At 38.7% G+C, this 23221-nt stretch overlaps 1 protein-coding gene and 1 pseudogene across 1 annotated transcript in view; both read left to right on the forward strand.

Annotated features, from left to right (window-relative positions):
* The window catches only part of LOC119429056 (growth hormone receptor), a 55779-nt gene that overhangs the window by 1431 nt on the left and 31127 nt on the right, over positions 1-23221 (forward strand). Inside the window, exon 2 of the mRNA XM_037696773.1 lies at positions 21033-21142. Coding sequence (XP_037552701.1) covers positions 21033-21142 — 110 coding nt within the window. The remainder of the gene's footprint in view (positions 1-21032; positions 21143-23221) is intronic.
* LOC119429115 lies at positions 20540-20658 on the forward strand (annotated as a pseudogene).

The following is a 23221-nucleotide window of genomic DNA, read 5'->3' on the forward strand; positions in this document are numbered from 1 at the left end:
TATGTGTATATATATATATATATATATATATATATATATATATTTATATATTTATGTGTATATATATGTATATACATTTTTGTATTCATATATTTTTTATTTATTTATTTATTTATTTATTTATTTATTTATTTATACCCCCCACACAAAATGTAAATTTCAGAACTGTAAATCAGTTAAAAATGTTGGTACCTGAAAAGTTGAAAATAGCTGAAAGTTAGTTAGAGTCCAAAAACCACATGAAAGGGAGTATAAACAGGAAAACAACCAATATGTTCAAAATAAATGTCTTTATTATTATTATTAATATTATTTTAACATTTATTGTGCATTCTTTCATAAATGTTATGACTTTTATTCTTTGTTGAATCGATTGTTTCTCAGACTTTGCTCTGACTCGTCCATCCCATCACCATCACCTCCACCTCTGTGCCTCGTTATGTGTGTGTCCCACCACCCGTGAAACCCCTCCAGGAAAAGGATGTTTTCTACCTGAGTATGTTAAATCCTTGAATCAGCATTCAGAGGAGCTTCCTGCTCCTGCAGCAACAGAAGCATGTGGATCTGTGTGGAGTTCCCTTCAAACGCATCTTTAATTGACCTCATGCAGCTGGTTTAATCACTTCGTTACCTTCCTCGCCTCGTGGCTGCTGGACTTTGAAGATGATCTATTAGCGAGGAAATTTTCTCCCGCAGAACCGAGACTCGAACGTCCACATTCCTACATCAAAGGAGGATTAAATCTGTAGGTCCATGTTTTGGACGATGCTGAGTTTGTTGCAGACGAATGGAAAACATATCCGACTTTAGCTGTTATTTAAGCTTCCTGATGAAGATAATGAAGGTGTTTGTGACCATGTGTGTTCTGTGGTTTGGATGTTTTTATGTTTTTGTGCCTGTCTCTTTAAGAACATAATCTGCTCTGATTGGTCGGCTCGGATCAAAGTCTTTTAGCTACTTTTGTGTGGCATTTAGCTAACATTTAGCTGTTTTTAGCTTGCCTTTTGCTTCTTATAGTTTTTAAGCTAGCATTTTGCTACTTTTAGCTTCTAACCAGCATTTTCCATTGATCATTTTTGGCTACTGTTTTGACGCTTTTAGCTTTTAGTTAGCCTAAAGTGAATCTGTGAATTATTATTTTCTGGATGTTTTACTAAAATCAATTCAGTGATTCATGGGACATTTTGCTAACAGACAAACACATGGATGCAGGTTAATTTAATTTCACCTAGTAAACATATTGTTGGTTTCTCCTGGTTGCCATGGAGACAGGCTCCAGCAGCAGCAGGGGGCCTGAAATATCACACCCCTACAGGAAGTGACCCTCTATCTGTTCAGACTCAATAGTGCAGGTGCATGATGGGAGCTGGTATTCAGTAGCTATCAATCCAATCATTTATATCCTCATTAATCCATGGGCTGTCTGTTAGCAAAATATCTCTTGATCCACTTGACAGACTCTAATGAACCTCTCAGACAGTAATCACTGGATGTGAACTCTGAAGCCAGCACTATTCAAGATGGCTGCCGCTGCTTAGCACAATTACCATTAAACTCAATCAGTTTTAAAAACATTAAGCCAAAATATGGCTGTAGTCACCATGATTATAACAAAGCTTGGCTTGGAAATCATTTGTTTGTCCATTAGCAAAATATCTCAAGAACAACGTGGTTGGATTTTAAATGAAACTCAGAAAGTTTAGAGTTTAATCATAAGATCTGCATCAAGAACTGATTAACGTTCAGTCAGCTCAATTCAAGATGGCTGCCATAGCCAAGTGACCTTAGGTAACACAAAAATGACTGTAACGCAACCAGTTTTGGATATTTGGAGTTAAATCAAGTATGATAGTAGCTGAAAGTTATTAACATCACATACTCTGACAGATTCCATGAGATGGTGCAAAACACCATTTTCAAGGATTTGACCAAAATGGCTGCGACAACATCCCTTTATTCAAGGAATGGCCTTTATTGTTAAATGAAATCTGTTGGTATCTAATCAGCTTCAGATGAACCCATGCCCTGTTACCAACATGTCCTGTATACGATGTTCATGTAGCGTTATATAACCGCAATGTTCCTGTCGATCGTGTGACTCCCAGCAGATTAAATGCTCCTGTCTGTGTTGGTGTGGAACATCCGGCAGATGAAAACCACGCTCCGTCGCAGCTGAAGTCGCTTCTAGTGGAAACTAGTTGTGTAGACTGCCCAGACTCTGGCTTCAGCTGTACATAAGTTAGGAGGGTTGGACACGCAAAAGTCTCAAACTTCATCCAGCAATCACTGATGAACATTTCACGGGTTAGAAAAGCTAGCAAGTGATGGAGCCTACAAAAAAGACCGAGTTGTTATTAAAAAAAGGTATGATTATATTACTAATAGACCGTGGTGGGCATAGCCATCCAAAAAGTTAGCTTCACTAACCCATATATAAACAAACAAAAAAATAGCTCTGCTAATGCTAAACGGGTTAAAAAAAAGTGGAAGCTAATGGTAAACGGCTAACCGCTTAAATGACTGTCACTCCAGTATTTCTCTGGCAGGACGCTCATCTCTACCATGATTTTTGTCGATGAAGAGGGTTGTTGGAGACAGTTCAGCATGAGGGAATCGTAGCGCTACCTCTGGCTTTTTAGCTAGCGTGCCTGTACTGTGTGCCACTAGATTAGCGCTACGTCAGTGCCGACAGTTGTCAGGGGTTCGGTTCGATAGGAAGGGCACTCGGTTCTGTTGACAGGGCAGGGCGCTCTGCTTGTATACTGGTAGGGAAAACACTGCGCTCAGTTTGCATTACCCGTCCATCTCCTTCTAGTTGAAGCTGTCGACCAATCACGTCTTGTCATGTGTACATGTAAGCCAATAGCATGCCTAACAGACTTTTTGAGACACGCCCACAACAAATAGGAACAAGCTTGTGAATTTTGTTAGTGGACTTAAAATTGGCGAGACCTAATTTAGCAGCTAAGTTTGCAAGTTAGCAAAAACGCAAATACGCTAAACGAAAAATTAGTTCGGCTATTAGCTGTTAGTGGATTAGCGTAATTGTGCCCACTACTGCTAACAGATGACTACTTTGAATGATGCGAAAACTATGACTCAACACTGTTCATAAAGCAGGGTTTAAACAAGGTCATAAACTTGTATATGTTGAAATAACATGTCAAAACCTGACGGCACTTAAAGGTGGGGTCATGTTTAAAGCTAGGATTTGTTGGTGAAATGCGGTACAACGATGTAGCAACCCTGATTCTAAAAAAAGTTGGGATGATATATAAACTAAACAAAAATAATGCTATGATTTGTAAATCTCATAAACCCATATTTGATTCACAATAGAAAATATCTGAATCTGTCTGAAGTAAAGATGGGCAGTGGTTCACTAGTCTGGGATAAACTATCTAAATTTAGTGGAACAATTTCACAATACTATTTCAGCATTTTTTATTTATTTTTTTTAACAAATTGTCTGTTAGATATTCTGTTGGTTGCAGTTTGCAGCTTTAGCCACTAGATGTCACTATAGTTCACAAAAGTTAGTAGCTGGAATTGATTTACTTTGATTATTTTGTCTGCGAGGGTTGAAAAACTACATCCACCTTGTCTAACAAGGTTGTCGGTCCTCTGGACAGATTCTTCTTTGTTGGAAGTCTTTTGGATAAAAAAAAGTTTCAACAAAGAAGAATCCGTTCAGAGGACCCGACTTAACCCTGTTAGATTAATCTACCTGGATTATGGAGCATGCAATAGGACATACATTCATTTAGATTTTTATTCACTCTTCACATGATTTATATATAAAACTTTAAAAAGCTTGAATGTTTAAAGAATTAAAACACTAAACTCTCATTTTAGCTATTTTTTTTAATGGAAAACTTTTATTATTATTTTGTTTTTCAAATCTAAAACCAGGATTTCAAAGAGTAGAAAAGGAAAAGTTTCATGATTCTGGATGCTGTTTCTGCTCTCATATGTTGTGTCACCATATATCAAATAAATAAATTTATTTCAACCCAAACAGTTCATACATCCGTCCACCTCTTTATGATGTAATTGCTCTGCAATTATTAGTTTTTTTTCCCTCCCAGTTCATTAGTTGGAGTTTAATTAGAGGCATTGTTGTTAAAGTTCAGCCGATTTCCTGCAGGGAGGCTGTAGGTTTTTTTAATAACTTGAAGTTCCTTTTTTTTAATATCTGCTTTCTCAAAGTGAATATTAATTAACTGTTTGCTGATTTGCTTGTAAAGACATTAAATAGTTAAAAAATGGCTATTGTGCGTTCACACAGTGCTCTCTGCAGAGTGTTTGTTAAAAAAAAAAAACTTAATTAATTTAATCACAGCAGGGCTAGATTTAAACAAAAATCTAAAATTTGAAAGAAAAAATGATTGTTGTAGGTCTAAGGATTTACTTTTAGCTACTACCACAAGAAATTTCAGCTCAATACTTGCAAAACTGACACATTTTTTTGTGTTGTTGTTTTTTATTTATATTAGCTTTTTAGCTAGCAATGTTCTGTTTTTATCTGTTTAGCTATCATTTAGATACTTTTCGCGCTTAGCTAGCCTTTTTGCTGTTATCAGTATTTATCTAGTAGCCTATTTTACTTCTATTTTTATACTAATGGTTTGTAGCTTTTTTGTAGCATTTTTGTTGCTTTTAGCTTGCCTTTTGCTACTTTTAGATGATCGCTAGCCTTTGCTACTTACAATTATTAGCTTGAAATTTGCTGATTTTTAGCTTGTATTTTGCCGCTTTTAACTTTTGGCTAGCCTAAAGTTAATCCATTTTGGAGGAACATCTAATCCTCAGTCTGTTTATATTAATTGAAATCTGCTCAGTGGTTTATTATATTTTGCTAACAGACCGTGTTGACGCTAACAGTAAATGCCAAAGTTTTATACGATGACCTTGTTTGATCAGTTTATGTTCAGAGTGTGGGTTGTGAATGACTCTCAGCTAGTACCACACCAAATTTTAGCGTATTATCTGTAAATTAGAGTGAGTTATAGCCGATTCTGTGTGTGCCAAGGTTGGTTAGCTGTGGCAGCCATCTTGAATGGTGTTGGTTCCAAAAAATAAACAGTGTGGATGTGTGTTGTTGACATTTTGGAAGGTAAATCTTTGGTCCAGTCTCAGGTTCTGAGCTCCGAGTAAATTTATTCTGATGATGTAACCCTGCTGAAAAATACCCCATACCACGATTCTGCCACCGTGGTGCTTAACTGTGGGGATGCTGCTGGCAGTTCCTTTGGTTCTTTCTCTGAATCTGCACAGAGGTGTTAACTTTTCAAATCAGGTCCAGACAGTTTAATTTACAACAGCTGGACTCCAGTCAGGCTGAAGAAACATCTCAGCTGAGATGTAATAGTTTAAGGGCTTGTCACTTTGTTTTGGTGTATTGAATGTACATTACAGAAAGAAAATCAATTTAAATGCTTGTAGCATCATAATTCAATTCAGTTCAGTTTCAATTCTGTTTATTTACAGTATATGGCACCAAGTCATATCATGATGATGTGTATCATCAGCATAACAACGAAAATTTATCCCATGCTGGTTAATAACTTTACTTAACGGAAGCATATACAAGATACAAGGTAAAGAGTATTGGTCCAAGCACTGAACCCTGAAGAACTCCATGACAAACTTTCATGTATGAAGAAGATTCATTATTTACATTTACAAATTGGAATCTATCAGATAAATATGATTTAAACCAAGAGCCGTTCCTGTAATTTCAATATCATATTCAAGTCTCCGTTGTAGAATATTATGATCAACTGTATCAAATGCAGCACTGAGGTCTAACAGGACCAGTGTAAACACACGTCCATTGTCAGAGGCCATGAGAATATCATTAGTAACTTTCACCAGTGCTGTTTCCGAACTATCATAACCAAACAGCATATAGGGAGGAAAGAGTTCTGAAGTCTAAGTAGGCTGTTGGAGAAATATGGAGGTTAGAATTAAAGTCAAAGAGCAGCAGCTGATGTCATTTGACGTGTTCGCTTCATCCGAGCAGCTGAAGAGGCACTTTTTCATTTGTCTTTTGAGGATTGCAGCACTCAGGTGAAACAAGTGAAGCCACTTCACAGGCCTGAGTCATGTCTTCACTCAGTCTCTGAGGGTCTCTGTGGGATTAAAGTGGTCCCATATTTGAGGATGTCTTTCGGTCACATTTTCACATGGAGCTTTATACAGTCCCTGCTGCTGTTTGCACCACGTGCGACTTGCAGGCTCTGTAAAACACCAACAAAGGTTTATTGCCGTCATCAAGAACATAATCAGTGATTCATTTACTGCGTTCACCTCAGAGTGCCGCGGCGCTCAAAGTCAATAAAAAGAGAAATCAATTGAAAGCACCACACTTCTGCTCAATCTTTGAGCAGATTATTATTCTCCTTTTCTAAAGCTTCACAAGAGGAAAATCTTTACAGTTTTCAAGTTTTTAAATAATATTGAAGAATTTCTCTTTTGGTGTTTCTTTCCATCCATCCATCCATCCATCCATCCATCCATCCATCCATCCATCCATCCTTCCACTTCCACTTCCACTTCCACTTCCACTTGTACAGTGTCGGATTTTGGGGGCAGCAGCTCGAGCAGGGAGGTCCAGACATCTCTTTCCATAGCGATGTCTTCCAGCTCTTCTGGAAGGATTCCAAGGGGTTTCCAGACCAGCCAAGAGTCTCTTCTGTATGTCCTTGCTTTTCCCTGGCGTCTCCTCCCGGGTGGACATACCCGGAATACCTCCATGGGGAGGCGTCCAGGTGGCATCTTCACCAGATGCCTGAACCACCTGTCATTTTTTAAAGGGGGTGTTAAGATACCCTTTGGATCAAACCATTTGTATCTGCAATCTCATTCTTTTGGTCACTACTCAAAGTTCATGATCACAGGTAAGTACATAGATTGACGGGTAAACAGAGCGTTGCCTTGCAGCTCAACTCAGCTCCTTCTTCATGGTAAGGGTAGTTTAACCTTTTCAGCAGATAGCCTGATCCCATGGTTATATTGAAAATAATTCATATATTAGTATCTGAAACAAAAATCAGTCTAATTAGTTGTCAGACTGTAGAAGGAGCACTTTGAGATCTCCTTAATCCAGCTACTAAAAATCCAGCTTCAAGGAAGCAGAGTCTACGGACTCAGAGGAAGATGAGTCCATTACTGTATTAGAGGTCTTTGGGGTTAAAATGCTTCTTGGTTACAGAGCGCCAGGAGTGGATGAGTGGACCATGGATTGACAATTAAAGTCTCGACTGCAGAAATAAGGGTGTAGCTCTGGTTTGCTGTGTTGAGATGAAAGGCCATTCTCTGAATTTGTTGGTTCACTCCAACCCTCGCCCATAGTCATGAAGTTCGAATCATGACTGAAAGAACAACTAACTAAAAGTTGACTTTGAGTCAATGGATATTTTCATTTTTCAACAAATTCTTATTTACAGTGCTGGCCTGGCAAGCACCAACAGGTACTTAAGGGAAGGGAAACAATACAGTTAGGCAAAACAATGAAATATAGAAATCGGTTACAAACAAGGAAACACAAATTACATTAACAGTTCATTGTCAAAGTGAAACGACAACATTACTAAGCATGAATTTGCAAGTATCTTTAAACACGGCTTTAAAAATTGGTTTGATAGTAAAAACTGAGACAAGTGAGGTCAGACCCAAAGTTTTTTGAAGCAGATTCCAGTCAGATGGAGCAGCAGAGGCAAAATGAGACTTGGTCTTTAGGGCTAACCACAAATACTGAGAAGATCGGGCGTTATACTTAGAAACTGGTGCTAGTTGCATAAATTAAATATGGAGGTGAATAATCCAGCAACATCTTATAAATGAGGTTAAACCAATGAATTTCACAATAAGTATGTAGAGAAGGCCATTTAGCAAGAGAGTAGAGGTGAGCAAGGCCGGATTAACCATACGGGCAACTGGGCAACTGCCCAGGGGCCCACGATCTCTAAGGAGCCCAGAGCAGTGAGGGCAAAAGCCAATTATCTGGTAATCTCCTGGAGCCCTGCGCTGCAGAGAGACGGCTGCGCTGCCGCTGCATTTGGGCCGCCCTGCCTCCTCCCAGCGCCGGCTGCTACAGCTCTCGCTTTTTCTTTTTTTTTTTTTTAACTGAGTCTGAACCTCCACGGCGGGCAGCACGGTGGCGCAACTGGTAGAGCTGTTGCCTCTCAGCGAGCAGGTCCCTGGTTCAAATCCCGGTCCAGGGGCCTTTCTGGGTGGAGTTTGCATGTTCTCTCCGTGCATGCGTGGGTTTTCTCCGGGTGCTCCGGTTTCCTCCCACAGACCAAAAACATGCATGTTAGGCTGATTGGTAACTCTAAATTGTCCCTAGGTGTGAGTGAGAGAGTGAATGGTTGTTTGTCTCGTTTGTCTCTATGTGTCCCTGTGATGGACTTGCGACCCGTCCAGGGTGTTCCCCGCCCCTTGCACAGTGATTGCTGGACATGGGCACCGGCGACCCCCGTGACCCAAAATGGAAGAAGCGGGTAAAATGATAATGGATGGATGAATGGATGGATCCTCCATGGTGCTACCTGTCAATCAATCCAGTAGGCGTGTCAGCAACTGACCAATCGATGACCTCAATTTGTCCCGAAGGTAAACGCCCCTTACCTGCTGACAAGCTCATCATGTTGGGTTTTTTTTTTGTCGCTAGAATTTTATTAACAACGCAAAACAGAACAATGCAACAAAATACAAATACAAACTCGTGAAGGGTGTCACAACTACATTTCACAAAATAATGAAAGAGAAAAAAAATAAACATAAAAAAATGTAACAAAAACAAAGGGGCGTGACATATGAAAAACTTGTTGTTTTAATTAAAACAATAAGCTTTATCTGTTGTGAGATGATTCTAGCAGTTTTGAAATTTTTTAATCTACTTAATGAAGAATAGTACAACTTCAAAATCGTTCATAAAACAGGAAGGAAGGCTTATTATCCCTCCTTTTACTATAATGAATGTGGTACTTTGCTATAAGTATGACTATATTTATGGCATAAGAGAAAGCTGAGCTTCAGTTATCCACATAAAGTAAAATGGCATCAGCATGAAAAGAAGGAATATTAAGTTTGAGATTAATCCAGTTTCTGATGTCTGACCAAACACTTTGTATTGACATGAAAAATAAAAAAAATTGCTCGAGGGATTCATCTTCTGATTGACAAAAGGCACACAACTCACCCTCAAATTTAAATCTTATTTTAAGAAACATGGCTACAGGGTATATCTTATTTATTATTTTAAAATGATTCTCCTTCACTTTAGGAGATTTAGACCATTTAACAAATTTAGAATGAGCAGAAGTCATACTGGTTTTATGATTTATATTGGGAGTTTTTTTTTTAAAGGAATCTTTGTTATAATCAGTAAATCCTTTGTTGCAAACATTCATTGATAATCTTATTGCATTTGCAGTCAACTAAGTTACAGTCATTTAGTTTTAATGTGGGCATCAAATCGTCACATTTGAATATATAATATTTTTTAATTAATTGAATTAGTTGTTGCCATTAGCTCTAAAATAGTTATTGAATGAAGTGTTTATTTGTGTAGGTAAAACTAGATGTTTAACAACCATTAAAATACACCAGAATGCAGGAAATGGCATCTACTTTTTTTAAAAAATTTCTGGGGGAGGACCCCCAGACCCCCCCATTACAAATGCTTCTGACACCAGTGGCCAACACGTTGCTAAACAAGTAAACATGGTGTCATATGGTGTTCAAGGTGCGTTCAACTTAACTCAGTGTTTATGATTTGCGTCAACAAGAGGACATAGCGTTTATAGTTCTATGAGCATTTGGATTTTTATACATCAAAATACACTTGATAGTTAGAATTTTAAGTATGTTTACTTTATATTATGGTAATTTATTCTGTATTTTGACAGATTATGGTGATTCTGGGGTCGTGATGATGGGGCCCTTGAAGATTGTTGCCCAGGGTACAGTGAAGTGTTAAACTGGCCCTGGAAGTGACAATGAAGGAGCATTTGTAACAACGCCAGGAGCAGAATGATAAATTGCGTCCAGCTTACGAAGAACACCATTACAAGCATGTCTGTAAATTATGTCTCCATAATCCAACAGAGGTAGAATGCCTTTTTCCAACAATGGTGCATTTTGCAGCCAATGTAAATGATCGATTTCTATATAGATAATCAAGTCTCGCTAGATTGCAAAACGTTAACAAGATGTGAAAAGGACAGAGCACCATCAATCCAAATTCCCAAATATTTATAAACTGTTACCTCTTCTGTAATATCACTGTTTACAATGGTGAAGTCCACCTCCTCCTTGTCCAAACCACATAAATTTAGTTTTCTTGGCGTTGAAGGATAAATTTAAGTCAGAAAATGCCTGTTGGATTTTAAGAAAACCACATGCAACGGACTTCATAACCTCACCCGGAGTAGAACCAAACGTGTATAAAATAGTGTCATCGACATAGCCAAGCCCTCACTAAAAGAATGTGAGATATAATTTATATATAAAGAGAAAAGAGTTGGACCAAGAAAGGAGCCTTGGGGTACACCAGATATAACTGGAAGAAACTGAAGTATGCTGCGACCTATTCGAAAGATAATTACGGAACCAGTGGCTGTCCTGAAATTAGATAGGCGTGTCTGAAACATAAAGGAACACAAAGAATCTCATTCAGACTTTTTATTCACTAAAAGTAGTTTGAAAACAAAACTACAGGGATCAAAAACACAACATAAGATACTTATTTATTTCTGTACTTTAACTTTTTTGTCTGTGCTGTTTTTTTTTTTCTGTAATCTTAACGAAGAGGATGTCGGCTGACGTTTCTTCCCTCTAAAGGTCGATAACAATGTTGATAAAATGTGATATTCGGAGAGAAGTTCATGCGCTCCTGCTGGGAGCTGCAGGTGATTTCCTTCTTATTGATTTATAAACACAGCGTGTGTAGCGGGAGGCGGTCGCCACGGCAACAGGTGAAGCATTCCTGTGGAGCTGCTGCTCGGCCTGACGGCAGCAACCCATCTCTCAGATGATTATTCGTTTTATTGAGTAAACTATGTTCAGTAAACATATTTAATATTGTGTGTAGAGCAACCACAGTGGATTATTAATGGAAAAACTTTAGTAAACCGACTTCTGTGCATAAATGTGCATAAAATATATGAATAAAACCATGAAATATTTGAGGTTTGTTCTGTCTGAAAAGAAAGATCAGTCTAAAAAAAAAAAAAGCCAAGAATTTGTGGTTTTATCAGTTTTCTTTCGTACAACTTGTTCTGATTTGGAGTTGCATTGTAAATACTTTGCACAGATTTATTCAGCTAAATATGAAAACCACCAAGTTCAGATTTCAGCCATGTTGTTCTCCAAGTTAACAAGTTAACAAGTTGATTGGCTCAAATTAATGCTTATCAGAGAAGTTTGAGGGCAGAACACTTTTTTATTAATAATAAAGACCAAACGTTTTACCACCAAACAAACTTCTCTGACATTTAAATTTTAATTATACCACACACTGCTCTTTAATTAGATCAGAATTCTTTAGCGTCAGAATTTAAAAACCTACTGCCATTAATTAGTCCTATTAGACTTTGATGCAGCAAGATGATTTATCTACTTAGGTCAGAAGCTTCTTCTGATGATTTTTTAAAAATGTATTATTTTTAATATCACAAATGCTTCTGTTGTCCGAGCAACAATAGGCCTATTCATGTTTCTGTGTTTTCATGCACTGACTTGATTTAATTCACTTAGATTTTTAGAGAAGAAGACGAAGTTATCTTAGGTCGGGGAGGAGGTCCTGCCCCAAGTGGAGGAGTTTAAGTATCTTGGGATCTTGAATGAGGGGAAAAATGGAGCGTGAGATCGATAGGCGGATAGGTGCAGCGTCGGCAGTGAAGCGGGCGCTGCACCGGTCTGTCGTGGTGAAGAGAGCACTGAGGCTAACTGCATATATCAAAGTTTATAGCTAATTAGATTTAGCATAACGTACAGCTATGGTGCACCTAACGGCATTCTGTATAGCATAAAATACAGCTAACTACATTCACCACAGCATACAGCTGACTACATTTAGCATATTGTACAACTAGAGGTTGTCTGAGGGCTCTGTACAGAAACATTCATATACACGGAAAAGCCAGTTAGTAAAGTTCTCTAGCTAAGGAAGCCAGCAGACTTGTTGAATCTTCGTCGCAGGTTCCCATCCTGAGCAAGCACAAAGGCAACAGTGGAAAGGGAAGAAACTTTCAGCAGAACGAGGCTCAGGACAAGCGGCCATCTGCTTCGATTAGCTGGGTTTGAGAAGACAGGAAAACAAACACAGAATGGTAGGTCCAGGTATAGGTCCCGTTGTACCTGAAAGACAAAAACACGTCAAGGATAGAAAAAATAATTTCAAATACAAAACGGGTTGAGCAGAGTAGGTAAAGACAGTAGCAGAGTGAAGAAATGTGGTCAGTTTGTCCTCCAGCAGTTTAAGCCTTTAGCAGCATAACTAAGGGATAGCTCAGTAAACCCATACCAACTCTAACTATAGGATTTATCAAAAGGAAAATCTTGAGCTCAGTCCTTAAACTGGACAATGTGTCAGCCTCAAGGACAGAAACTGGAAGTTGGTTCCACAAGAGAGGAGCCTGATAACTGAAAGATCTTCCTCCCATTCTGTTTTTGGAAACTCTAGGAACTGCAAGTAAACCTGCAGTCTGAGAGCTGTGTTTGGAAAATATGGAACAATACGATCTGTAATGTAAGATGGAGCTAGGTTGTTGAGAGCTTTGTAGGTTAGAAGTAAGATTTTAAATTCAATTCTGGATTTGACAGGGAGCCAGTGAAGAGAAGCTAAAACTGGATATGTGATCTCTCCCACTAACTCCAGTTAAGACTCTGGCAGCAGCATTTTGGATCAACTGAAGACGTTTTAAAGAAGTATTTGGACACCCAGATAATAAACCATTGCAGTAGTCCAGTCTAGATGTGACAAATGCACGAACCAATTTTTATGCATCATTTTTAGATGTTTTTAATTGTAGCGATATTACGCAGGTGGAGGAAAGCAGTTTTGACAACATTTTTAATATGGGGGTTAAAAGACATGTCCTGATCAAAAATAACACCAAGATTTTTAACTTTAGAACTGGAGGCCAGATTAATGCCATCCAGAGAAAGTGAATGACTGCGAAATTTATTCCTAAAATGTTCAGCTCCGAAAACCACAACCTCTATCTTGTCTCAGTTTAAAAACAAAAAATGTAGGGTCATCCAAGCTTTCATGTCTTTAAGACCAGATTGTAACTTGAGTAACTGACTGGATTTATCAGGTTTTATGGACAAATATATTTGTCTCTCATCAGCATAACAATGAAAATGTATCTGATGCTGTTTAATAACTTTACCTAATGGAAGCATATATAAGGTAAAGAGTATTGGACCAAGCACTGAACCTTGAGGAACTCCATGACTAACTTTGGTGTATGAAGAAGATTTATTATTTACATTTACAACTTGGAATATATCTGATAAATATGATTTAAACAAATTTAGAGCCGTTCCTGTAATCCCAATATCATATTCAAGCCTCTGTAGTAAAATATCATGATCATCTGTATCAAATGCAGCACTCGGGTCTAACAGGACCAGTGTAGACACCTGTCCATTGTCAGAGGCCGTGAGAATATCATTCATTAGTGACGTTCACCAGTGCAGATTCATTGCTATGATGAGCTCTTAACCTTCACTGAAACTCTTCAAACAGATTATTTCTTGGCAGATGTTCATGCAACTGACCTGCAACTATTTTCTCAAGTGTTCACACTGCATTCTTACAAAATTAATTAATTCATTTTTTGTCCGGTCTTCTTGACTTAGCTGTGAGCACCATTAGCAGCACGTGTTACGTCGCTAATAAAACCTGTTGCACAGTTTTTATTCGACTCTCTAATAATCCGTTGCATCGTTTTCCTCTAATTATCGCATATAAAAGACTTGGACTGGTGTTTAGTTTCTCCACGTGCACTTTGTGTTTGTAAGGTCGGAAACATGAAGATAATTAGAGTCAGACAGCAGGAGTGTGACGGGAAGTTTCTCTGTTATTTATCTGTAACACCACATTAAAACCACCTCTACGTGGATCTCTGTTCCATTCGTTTCTCTGGATTTTAAAAGAACTTCGGATTTTCTGAACCACAGAGGTCTTTCTTGAGTCCCTGTAAGGCTTCAGGATGAACTCGGATCATCCAGAAGGACAGAAATAAACCTGCGTGGACTCTCAGAGTCACATGCGTTTGGGCTTAAAGGGCCTTTTTCTCCTTTCGAGTGTTAGATCATCTCAGGCCGTGACGAGAAAATACCCCCGAGTTGAGGTGGGGAACATGGGAAGGGGGTTTCGTTTAGAAACACGTCGTCGTTTGTTTCATAAATCAGACATGTGACTGACTGCTGGCTGAGCAGCTGATGCAGGGAATGTTTACTTCTTTTTTTACCCCCTCTGCTGTTGTTGTTTGTTTTTAAGTGAATCAGTTAACAAGCTTGTAAGTCATCAATGTTTAGATATTTTGAAGAAAGTGACCACAAAGAGAAACCAAATTTTTGCAGAAGGATGTGGAAACAAACAGAATTAACTAGAAGGACTCCTAAATCAACCAATAAGTTTAAACAGTATAACGGAGAATTTTCCACAAAACAAAAACTAGGTAAGCTTTATTTTCTGCTAAAATACTGTGTGAAGAACTGCTGAAAGTTGTTAAAGACTTAATAAAATTTAACTAAACTAAAATGAGCCAGATCATAGATTAAGATACGATTAGCTAAATCTGAAAGCCAACAAGCCCAAACAGTATCTGAACATAAAAGTTTCAAAACAGGAGCTGAAACTAAAATGACATAACCCGTGATAAAAGCTAATATTAGCAAAAGCTAAAAGCAAACTAGGCCGAACATTACATAAATATAAATGTTTCAAAACAAGAGCTAAAACTAAAATGAACATGACCAGAGATAAAAGCTAATTTTAGCTAATCTAAAAGCTAACTAGGCCAAGCAGTATCTGAACATAAAAGTTTCAAAACGAGAGCTAAAACTAAAATTACATGACCAGAGATGAAGGCTAATATTTGCTGAAGTGGAAATGAAAGCTAATATTAGCAAAAGCTAAAAGCAAACTAGGCCAAACATTACATAAATATAAATGTTTCAAAACAAGCGCTAAAACTAAAATTAACATGACCAGAGATAAAAGCTAAGTTAAGCAAAAGCTAAAGGCTAACTAGGCAAACAGTATCTGAACATAAAGTTTCAAAACATGAGCTAAAATTAAAAGTAGCATGACCAGAGATTAAAGCTAATATTAGCTAAAGTGGAAATAAAAGCTAATTTAGCAAAAACTAAAGGCTAACAAGGCCAAAGAGTCTCTGAACATAAAAGTTTCAAAACAGGAGCTAAAACTAACATGAGCATAACCAGTGGTAAAAGCTAATATTTGCTAAATTGTAAATAAAAGCTAATATTAGCTAAAGTGGAAATAAAAGCTAATTTTAGCTAAAGCTAAAAGCTAACTAGGCCAAACAGTATCTGAACATAAAAGTTTCAAAACTGGAGCTAAAACTAAAATTATCATAACCAGTGGTAAAAGCTAATATTAGCTAAAGTGGAAATAAACGCTAATATTAGCTAAAGTAGAAATTAAAGCTAATATTAGCAAAAGCTAAACGCTAACTAGGTCAAACAGTATCTGAGCACAAGTTTCAAAACAGGAGCTAAAACTAAAATTATCATAACCAGTGGTAAAAGCTAATATTAGCTAAAGTGGAAATAAAAGCTAATATTAGCTAAATGGGAGTTAAAAACTACGAAAATCAGTAAAACTGTATTTAACCCCGAATCTAACCCTAACCCTGAAAGAGCTAAAATCTACCTAAAACAAGATTTTCTGCAGCCTGTCGGAGAATCGTGGTTGTGTTTTCTGTAAACTCAGATGTGAAGCGTGAATGTGGAGGTTTGTCTCCTCTCTGACGTGGCCTCCATGTTCAGTTTGAAGCAGTGCCTCTGCGTTTGCTTCAGATCAGACCCTGCAGGGCCTCGTCGTAATCCTCTCTCCTCACAGATCAAGGCGGGGATTATTCTTTCCGACTGTTGTCTTGGCACTCGAGGACCGAGCTGCTATTGTTGTTTCCCATCCCTCCCTTGGTCACACACGAGCGAAAAGCTCCTGAACCTGCTGTGTGACCTCGTTCCCCTCGTTGCCTGTCATGAGAAACATTTCTCCTGCTTTCAGCCGCTTGTTTGCCGACCCTGACACTCAGACAGCTGTCGGCAGCTGGATCAAATGCTGCACAGAGACGAACGGCTGCGAGCAGAAGACATACTCCAATTAAAGAATGAAATAAAATGGAAGCTGTTTAATTAGATCAGCCAACAAATCAGTCGGCTTGGATTTGATTTGGCTCCGGCTGGTTGTTCCCCAGGAGGGGAAGGAGATAATTGAAGCACCTGTTGTGACCTTCAGGACAGGCTGAACGCTGAGAAACTCGCTCTGATGGACCTTGAAGTGTAAAATCCTCGGATTGCATCTAAAATCAGTTTTCAGCAGAAGTTAAGTTCCTGCAGCTCCGACAGGAAATGGGCTCTGTTTGTAAAGTTTCTGAGCTAGAACTTCCCGTGGAACCTAAAATCGTATAGTTTCACCAGAAACTATACTCTGAAAGAACGTTCCCAAAAGGAATCATCTGATTGAGCAGTACGTACCTCAGTTTTCCAGTAACACCAGAAAAATAAGTTCAAGGAGACAAAAAAAACAACATTTTCTGTAAAAATTCAGTGAACGCTAAGCGATGTATAACAGCTAAAATTAGCCGAAGAAGTTGAAACCTGGCTGTTAAGGTCAAAAGAAGTAGGGCTGTGAAGCTAAAGGCTAAATATACCAAAAGGCAGGCTAATAGCTAAATGTAACAAAGTCCTTTAAATGCTAAAACTTAAAAAAAAAAAAAAAAAAAAGTAGCCAACTAGGCCCAGAAGAAAACACAGAACAGATCTGGATGTTTTTCAAAAATGGAAAATCTTTCAAGGCTCCCTATTGTCATTCGCATCACATGTGGTACATGAGGTGGAACGAAACTGTGTACTCAAGGTTCCAGTTACACCCGAAAATAAATAAATAAATGAAACAGTGTACAAGTATCTAAAATATACGTTAAACAATAATAATGTAATCTTATACGGTGTATTAAACAGCAGCCTGAACATGAGTCTGTGGGGAGCAGATTGATATGAATACATCATCAGCAGTATGGATAATCAGCAAGACAAAGTCGCATATCACCAATTAAAGTGGCATTACAGTGGTTTTCCTGGGATTCATGCGTCTAACAGCTTCAGGGTAGAAGCTGTTCCTCAGTCTAGTGGTTCTACACTTAATGCTCCACAACTTCCTGTCTGAGGGGAACGGGGCCAAAAGTCTGTGTGCTGGGTGAGTGGGGTCCTTCATGATGCAGATGGCTCTCTTCCTGCATCTGGAGGTGTAGATGTCTGTGATGGTGGGGAGGCTAACTCCAACAAACTTCTGTGCAGCCTTCACCACTCTCTGCAAAGCTTTTCTGTCTGCAGCTGTGCAGCCACCGTGCCAGTACATTTTGAAAATGAAGTTAAATTTTTTAGAAAAGCACAAAAGTTACCCCCAAAAAGATAAATAAAAATAAAGTCATAGCAGCTATCTCCTGAATGAGCTGAATGTTTTTGAAAAACCAACAGCTAAAGTGGCACAAATAATGCCGAAGTGGTTTGATTGTTCAAACACGTGACGAACCAACAGGTTGAATAATGCCGAGTCAGCAGTCACACTTTTACTCTTTACGTCAGCTTTTGTAGGTTTTATATCGCTAATTGAATATGTTGCCTTCTTACCAAGAGGCTGCAGAGATTTTCTTAATGCCGACAGACATTGTTAGATCCTCTCACACGTGTGATTCTTATAAAACGATCCCGAACAGAACTTAGCATTCTCTTTCGTTACGAAGAAAAACACTGTTTTTAGAACCGCAACTGCTGCAAACGGTCCAATCAGGCTGAACTAATTATAGTTGATCTTTTTAACAAAACATCACATTGTTGTGTGTCTGAATGACATCGCATGTCATAATCTCCATATTTGATCATCTAACTGTGTGTTCTTGCCCATCCATCAGTGCTTGTATAAATGCTCGGTGTTTTGCAACAGAACGGTTCTGAGCAGATTAAAGACAGGAGCTTCTAATCTCAGCTTTCATGTAACTCAGCTCAAACACTTTAAGCCTTTCCAACAGGTTCAGCTGTGTCTCAGCAGAAACCACAGGTCGATTCTTGGTTTCACGTTGAATTTTATCGGGCTGGGCTATTTCCTGGAGCACTACGGCATCAAACTGGGCCTCACGTGGATTAGCGTACACGGAGGTCGCCGAGCTAAGTTGATTAAGCAGCACTGTTAAACAAATAAAACAAAGAAAGAAGTAAAATATTCATGGAAACTCCATTGTTCTGTTTGTAAGGTATTTTCAGAATCCTTAAAGTTTCTGTTAAACTCCTGCCTGAAACAAGCCGATTAATTCAGTTTAGTTTATTATTACAGCACCAGCTCGCAACGAATCTCAGGTCAAAAAACTGAAGAAAAAAAAATAGACCAAATCATAAATCCAATTCAGTCCAGATTCAAATCCAGATCCAGGCATAAAACAATCCAGTCAGGTTCAGAAGGTTTTTAAGAGGATCAACAAAGCTGAACCATTTTGTGCTGTAGTTAGAAAAACAGGCCTCTCTGTGGGGACCAGTGGTGATTGTAGCCTCTTTTGGGGGGCTGCTCAAGCACCCCTAAATTTTAACTCGGCACCCCTGAAAAATAAAGAAACCATTAGGATTTTGTAAGTTAACTCAGTTCTCAAATCTTAGCTTCACCAAAAATATTTAACAGATTTGAAATAAATATGGAATAAACGATGACAGTCGTAAACAGGCCAGTAAAATCTATGTCAGTTCCTCTATGCCACCTGCCAGTTAGCCCAGTAGGGTTGTCAGTAGGGATGCACAATATTGGATTTTTGACTGATATCCAGTATGTTAAAACTTATTTGGCTGATACCAATACCGATATTTTTTTCCTTGACCTACTTTTCATTCAACGCTTATTTACACAGGTTAATCCCATTGAGCCACTGGGACTCATTTACAAGAGAGACCAGATACTTACAGAGACTACATAGCTTTCTCTGCTGTGGAATTAAAATACTACATTATTCTGTGGTCTTTGTCAGTTTGACCTGCTACCAAATGCAGATGCTAACAAGGGGGCTGAAATTGATGATAAAACTCACTCAAGCGCTCTCGGCTATTAGCTTCTCAATGACGATGGAAATGACGGCTTGCAACTCGGGTAAGGCTACGTCGGAAAAATATCGCGGACTGGGGCTCAACGTAGTCCAAAAATCTTTGGAATCCGACATCCAAGAAAATGGTTGGTTATCCAGATCAATACGCTCCATCAGTTTCTGAGAGATGTCTTTTGCCCTCGGGTGGTCGCGGCTGTATTTCCGTGCTTTGTCCGAAGCTTGTGGAATGGATCGCTGGTGAGGTTTTGTTTCTCCGCGGTTGACCGCTCTCTCGCTTTCCTCTTTGTGGCCACCATGAACTCATCGTAATGGTCGGAATGCTGGTTCTTGGGATGGTTAATTAGGTTCCAAGTGTTGTAGGACTTAGTTTTCGCTTCTCCTCGGAGCATCACTGACATTGAGCAGTCATTACAAATAGCGGTTCTGCTCTCAGTTTCTGACACTTTAAAAAACTTCCACACCACCGACATTTTCACTTCTTCTTCTCCCGCCATGATCAGATCAGGTAGGTGCGCGTGACGTCATCACGTTGTGCTGGCGCTTCAGGCATCCTTGTCACTGGGTTGTCATACAAAAACAGCTCCTTTTATATTGGAGAGTTATTTTGCTGGAATGTCCGATGTCCGATATTTAGCGTTAACACTAACATCAGCCGATACGATACCATGCTGATAATATGCTTCTCTAGTTGTCAGCAATTGAGCAATCAGCGATCACAATTTGTCCCGAACTAAAACGCCCCTTAGCTGCAGTAGCTGCATGTTGTCAGAAGGATTTCATGAAAAATCATCAGAAAAAAATGGTTAAACGTTGTCAGTGGAGAACATGTAATTCAGACAGCGTTACCCTGAGCGTTTACATGGTGGAATACAGTTTATTCAATTGCTAAAACCTAAACTGTGTCTGGAAAAATGTAAAACACGATAAAGCCCTGTGGCCGACTTCATGAGCAGCTGAATACAACATTGATAAACAGAAAGTACCACATGTTCATCTGTACCAAGGTAACTGCAGGTAAATCCTCAATTTTCTGTCATAAGTACATGATATGCTTAATGCTTAGTTGTACATTGTTCTGTGTGATTTATATGTAGATATATGTTGCAACTTCTACTTGCATAAGTTTAGTCTTTGTTTGCTATGATCCTTTAAACATCCTTTTTGTGACTGAGCTCTACGTTTACGGTCATACCACCCTGAACTCGCCCAATCTCGTCTGATATCGGAAGCAAAGCAGAGTCGGGCCTGGTTAGTACTTGGATGGGAGACCGCTGGGGAATACCAGATTCTGTAAGCTTTTACGTTTCTCACATAACATCATGGGGTGCATTGTTCAAGCCAAGAGCCATTGCTAGTAGTGGGGGCTGAGCACCCCTAAAGGTCAGACCCTAGAATCACCCCTGGTGGGACTGTAGCTGATGTGAGTGCCAGAACAAAGAGGCTGTAGGAATTCACCCCTTGGGATGTGGATCGTGACTCTGGGGGATTGGAGCTGCATCACAGCTGCTCTATTTTTGGATTCAAACAGCTGAAGGGGATCCTCACGTCTCTGGGGTCTCCTTTTCTGTGGAAGATGTGGCGGTGAGGGTTTCCACAGTCAGAAGCGCCGCGGGGGTATCAGGTGGATGTTGGAGGGCACTCTTAGCTCACGTTTGTTGTTTTTGTTGACAGGTTGGCAGATGGTGGCAGGATGTTGTGGTTGCTGTTCTGCCTGCTACCTCTGGGGGGCGGCAGCAGCATCAGCGCCCCGGAGGTCAATCATAAAGGAAGACACGACCGCGGTGAGTTTTTATTATGGAGGAGCTGATTGAACTTGTTAAGTAACATAACTTTAATTATTATTATTTTATTGTGACTTCGCAGCATGTTTTTCTTGTTATCTTAATTTTCCAAACATTTTTTTTTATTTTTTTACAATGCAACTACTTTTGCATTCTTTGCTCTATTTTAGTTGTATGTACAGTAGTCTCTCAATTGTCATGGGGGTTACGTTCCGCATACCCCCACGATAGGTAAAAAAAATACGAAATAGGAATGCTATAGAGAGAGAGAGAGAATTTGTGTTGCAAAACTTTCCCTCCATTTCAGCAAAAAGCAGTGGCCAGAAGTACTGTTGACTTCTGGGTAGTGTAGTTCTTTTGACTTGCACTACAGTATTGAAAGAAAACTGCAAAATGGTGGCGCCTGTCTGAAGTTTTTTATCACTAACTTTTTATCCCGTACCGTTCCATAATGGGAGCAATATTAAAGTTGACAATCGTTGAAAAACCGCAAAAGAGTGAGTCCACGAATGTCGAACCGCAAAGTAGCTAGGGGCTACTGTAAAATAAATTATTCTGTTCACTTAATGGTTCTATGACTTTTGGTTTATATCACCTTTCTAATTTTTAAATTATTTAACTTTGGTGACAAATATTTCCCTCATAGAAAGAGATCGCTTCAACTCCTTGAGAAACATTGCAGCGGCTCCTCTAGGTTTTCTTAAATGGTGCAACCATGTGGGGGCCACAGTGAATGTTTTGTTTTTTTCTTTTTTTCTGAACATTGCATGTAACATGGCTGGTTAAACAAAGTCCCGTATCCCCCTCCCTGTTTCATTGGTCCACGGTGACTTGTTCTGTAATTTCATTGGTCAGATTAAAAAAAACAACAACTTTATTTGTACTGGCAGTCTCATTGAGACACAAGGACCCAGCCCCCAAGAGAGACGTGTGAGCAATTATTGAGCAGCTATGTGAGCGCTCGGGTGTGATGAGGCTAAATGTTTTGGAGGCATGAAGCTCGTTAGCCCATCAAAAAAAATCCATAAATTAGCTGCAGCATTGAGCCACTAGGTTCAAGACCAGTGAAAAAAGTAGCGGCTGATAGTCCAGAAATTACGGTAGACGGACAAAGCCGAATTTATTTATAAACAGCTGCAATTAGCAAAAAAAAAAAAAAAGTCTTAAAAGATAGCTGAAAGGTTAGAACATGTTTAAATTAGCATAGGAAAGTAGAAAGAACATGTTTGCCCAATTAGGCTTAAAGAAGAAGAAATGAGCAATAAACAGCTGAAAAGTAGCTAAAAATCAGAAAGAAGCTGAAATTGCCAGAAAGAAGTGGAGAGAGCACATTTTCCCTGAATTAGGCTGAAAAAAAGTTAAAATTAGTGCAAAAAATGTGGAATTATCTGAAAATGATCAAATTAGCATAAAATAGTAGCTGAAATAGCAGGAAAAGCTGAAACTTGCAGAAATAAACTGCAAGGAGCATAACAAGCTGAAATTCTAATCAGGTCTTTCTTGTAAATGAGTCCTCGAGGCTCAGTGGGATTAAGAATGAAATATTAGCAAAAAGAAGTTATAGAAAAAGCACAAAAATGTTGTAGTTAGCAAGAAGAATCTGAAAAGAGCGCAAAACAGCTGAAATGAGCAGAAAGCAGCTGAAAAAAATGTTTAAATTTGCACAAAAAGGCTGAAGCAGAACAAAATGTGAAAGGAGCAGTAAAAGGTTGTAAACAGATCTAAACATTTGTAAAAGTAGCAGAAATTACCATGAAAAACTTTTTTTCTGAAAAACAGTTGACATTAGCTAAAAAATAGCTTAAAATTACCCAATTAGTCTGAAAGAAGCAGAAATATCACAAAAAAGTTGAAATTATCTGAAAAGGCTGAAATTAACACACACACACAATAAATACTGCTTAAAAAGGCATAAAAAGCTTAAGTTACCAGAAAAAAATGGAGAGACCACATTTTTGCTGAATTAGACTGAAAACAGTTGAAATGAGTGCAAAAAATGTAGAATTAGCCAAAAAAGCTACAATTAGCATAAAACAGCTTAATATTAGCTGAAATAGCAAAAAGAGCTGAAACTTGCAG

Source organism: Nematolebias whitei, chromosome 23, assembly GCF_014905685.2.
Source record: "Nematolebias whitei isolate Nwh7 chromosome 23, NemWhi1, whole genome shotgun sequence".
Taxonomy (NCBI): Eukaryota; Metazoa; Chordata; class Actinopteri; order Cyprinodontiformes; family Rivulidae; genus Nematolebias; species Nematolebias whitei.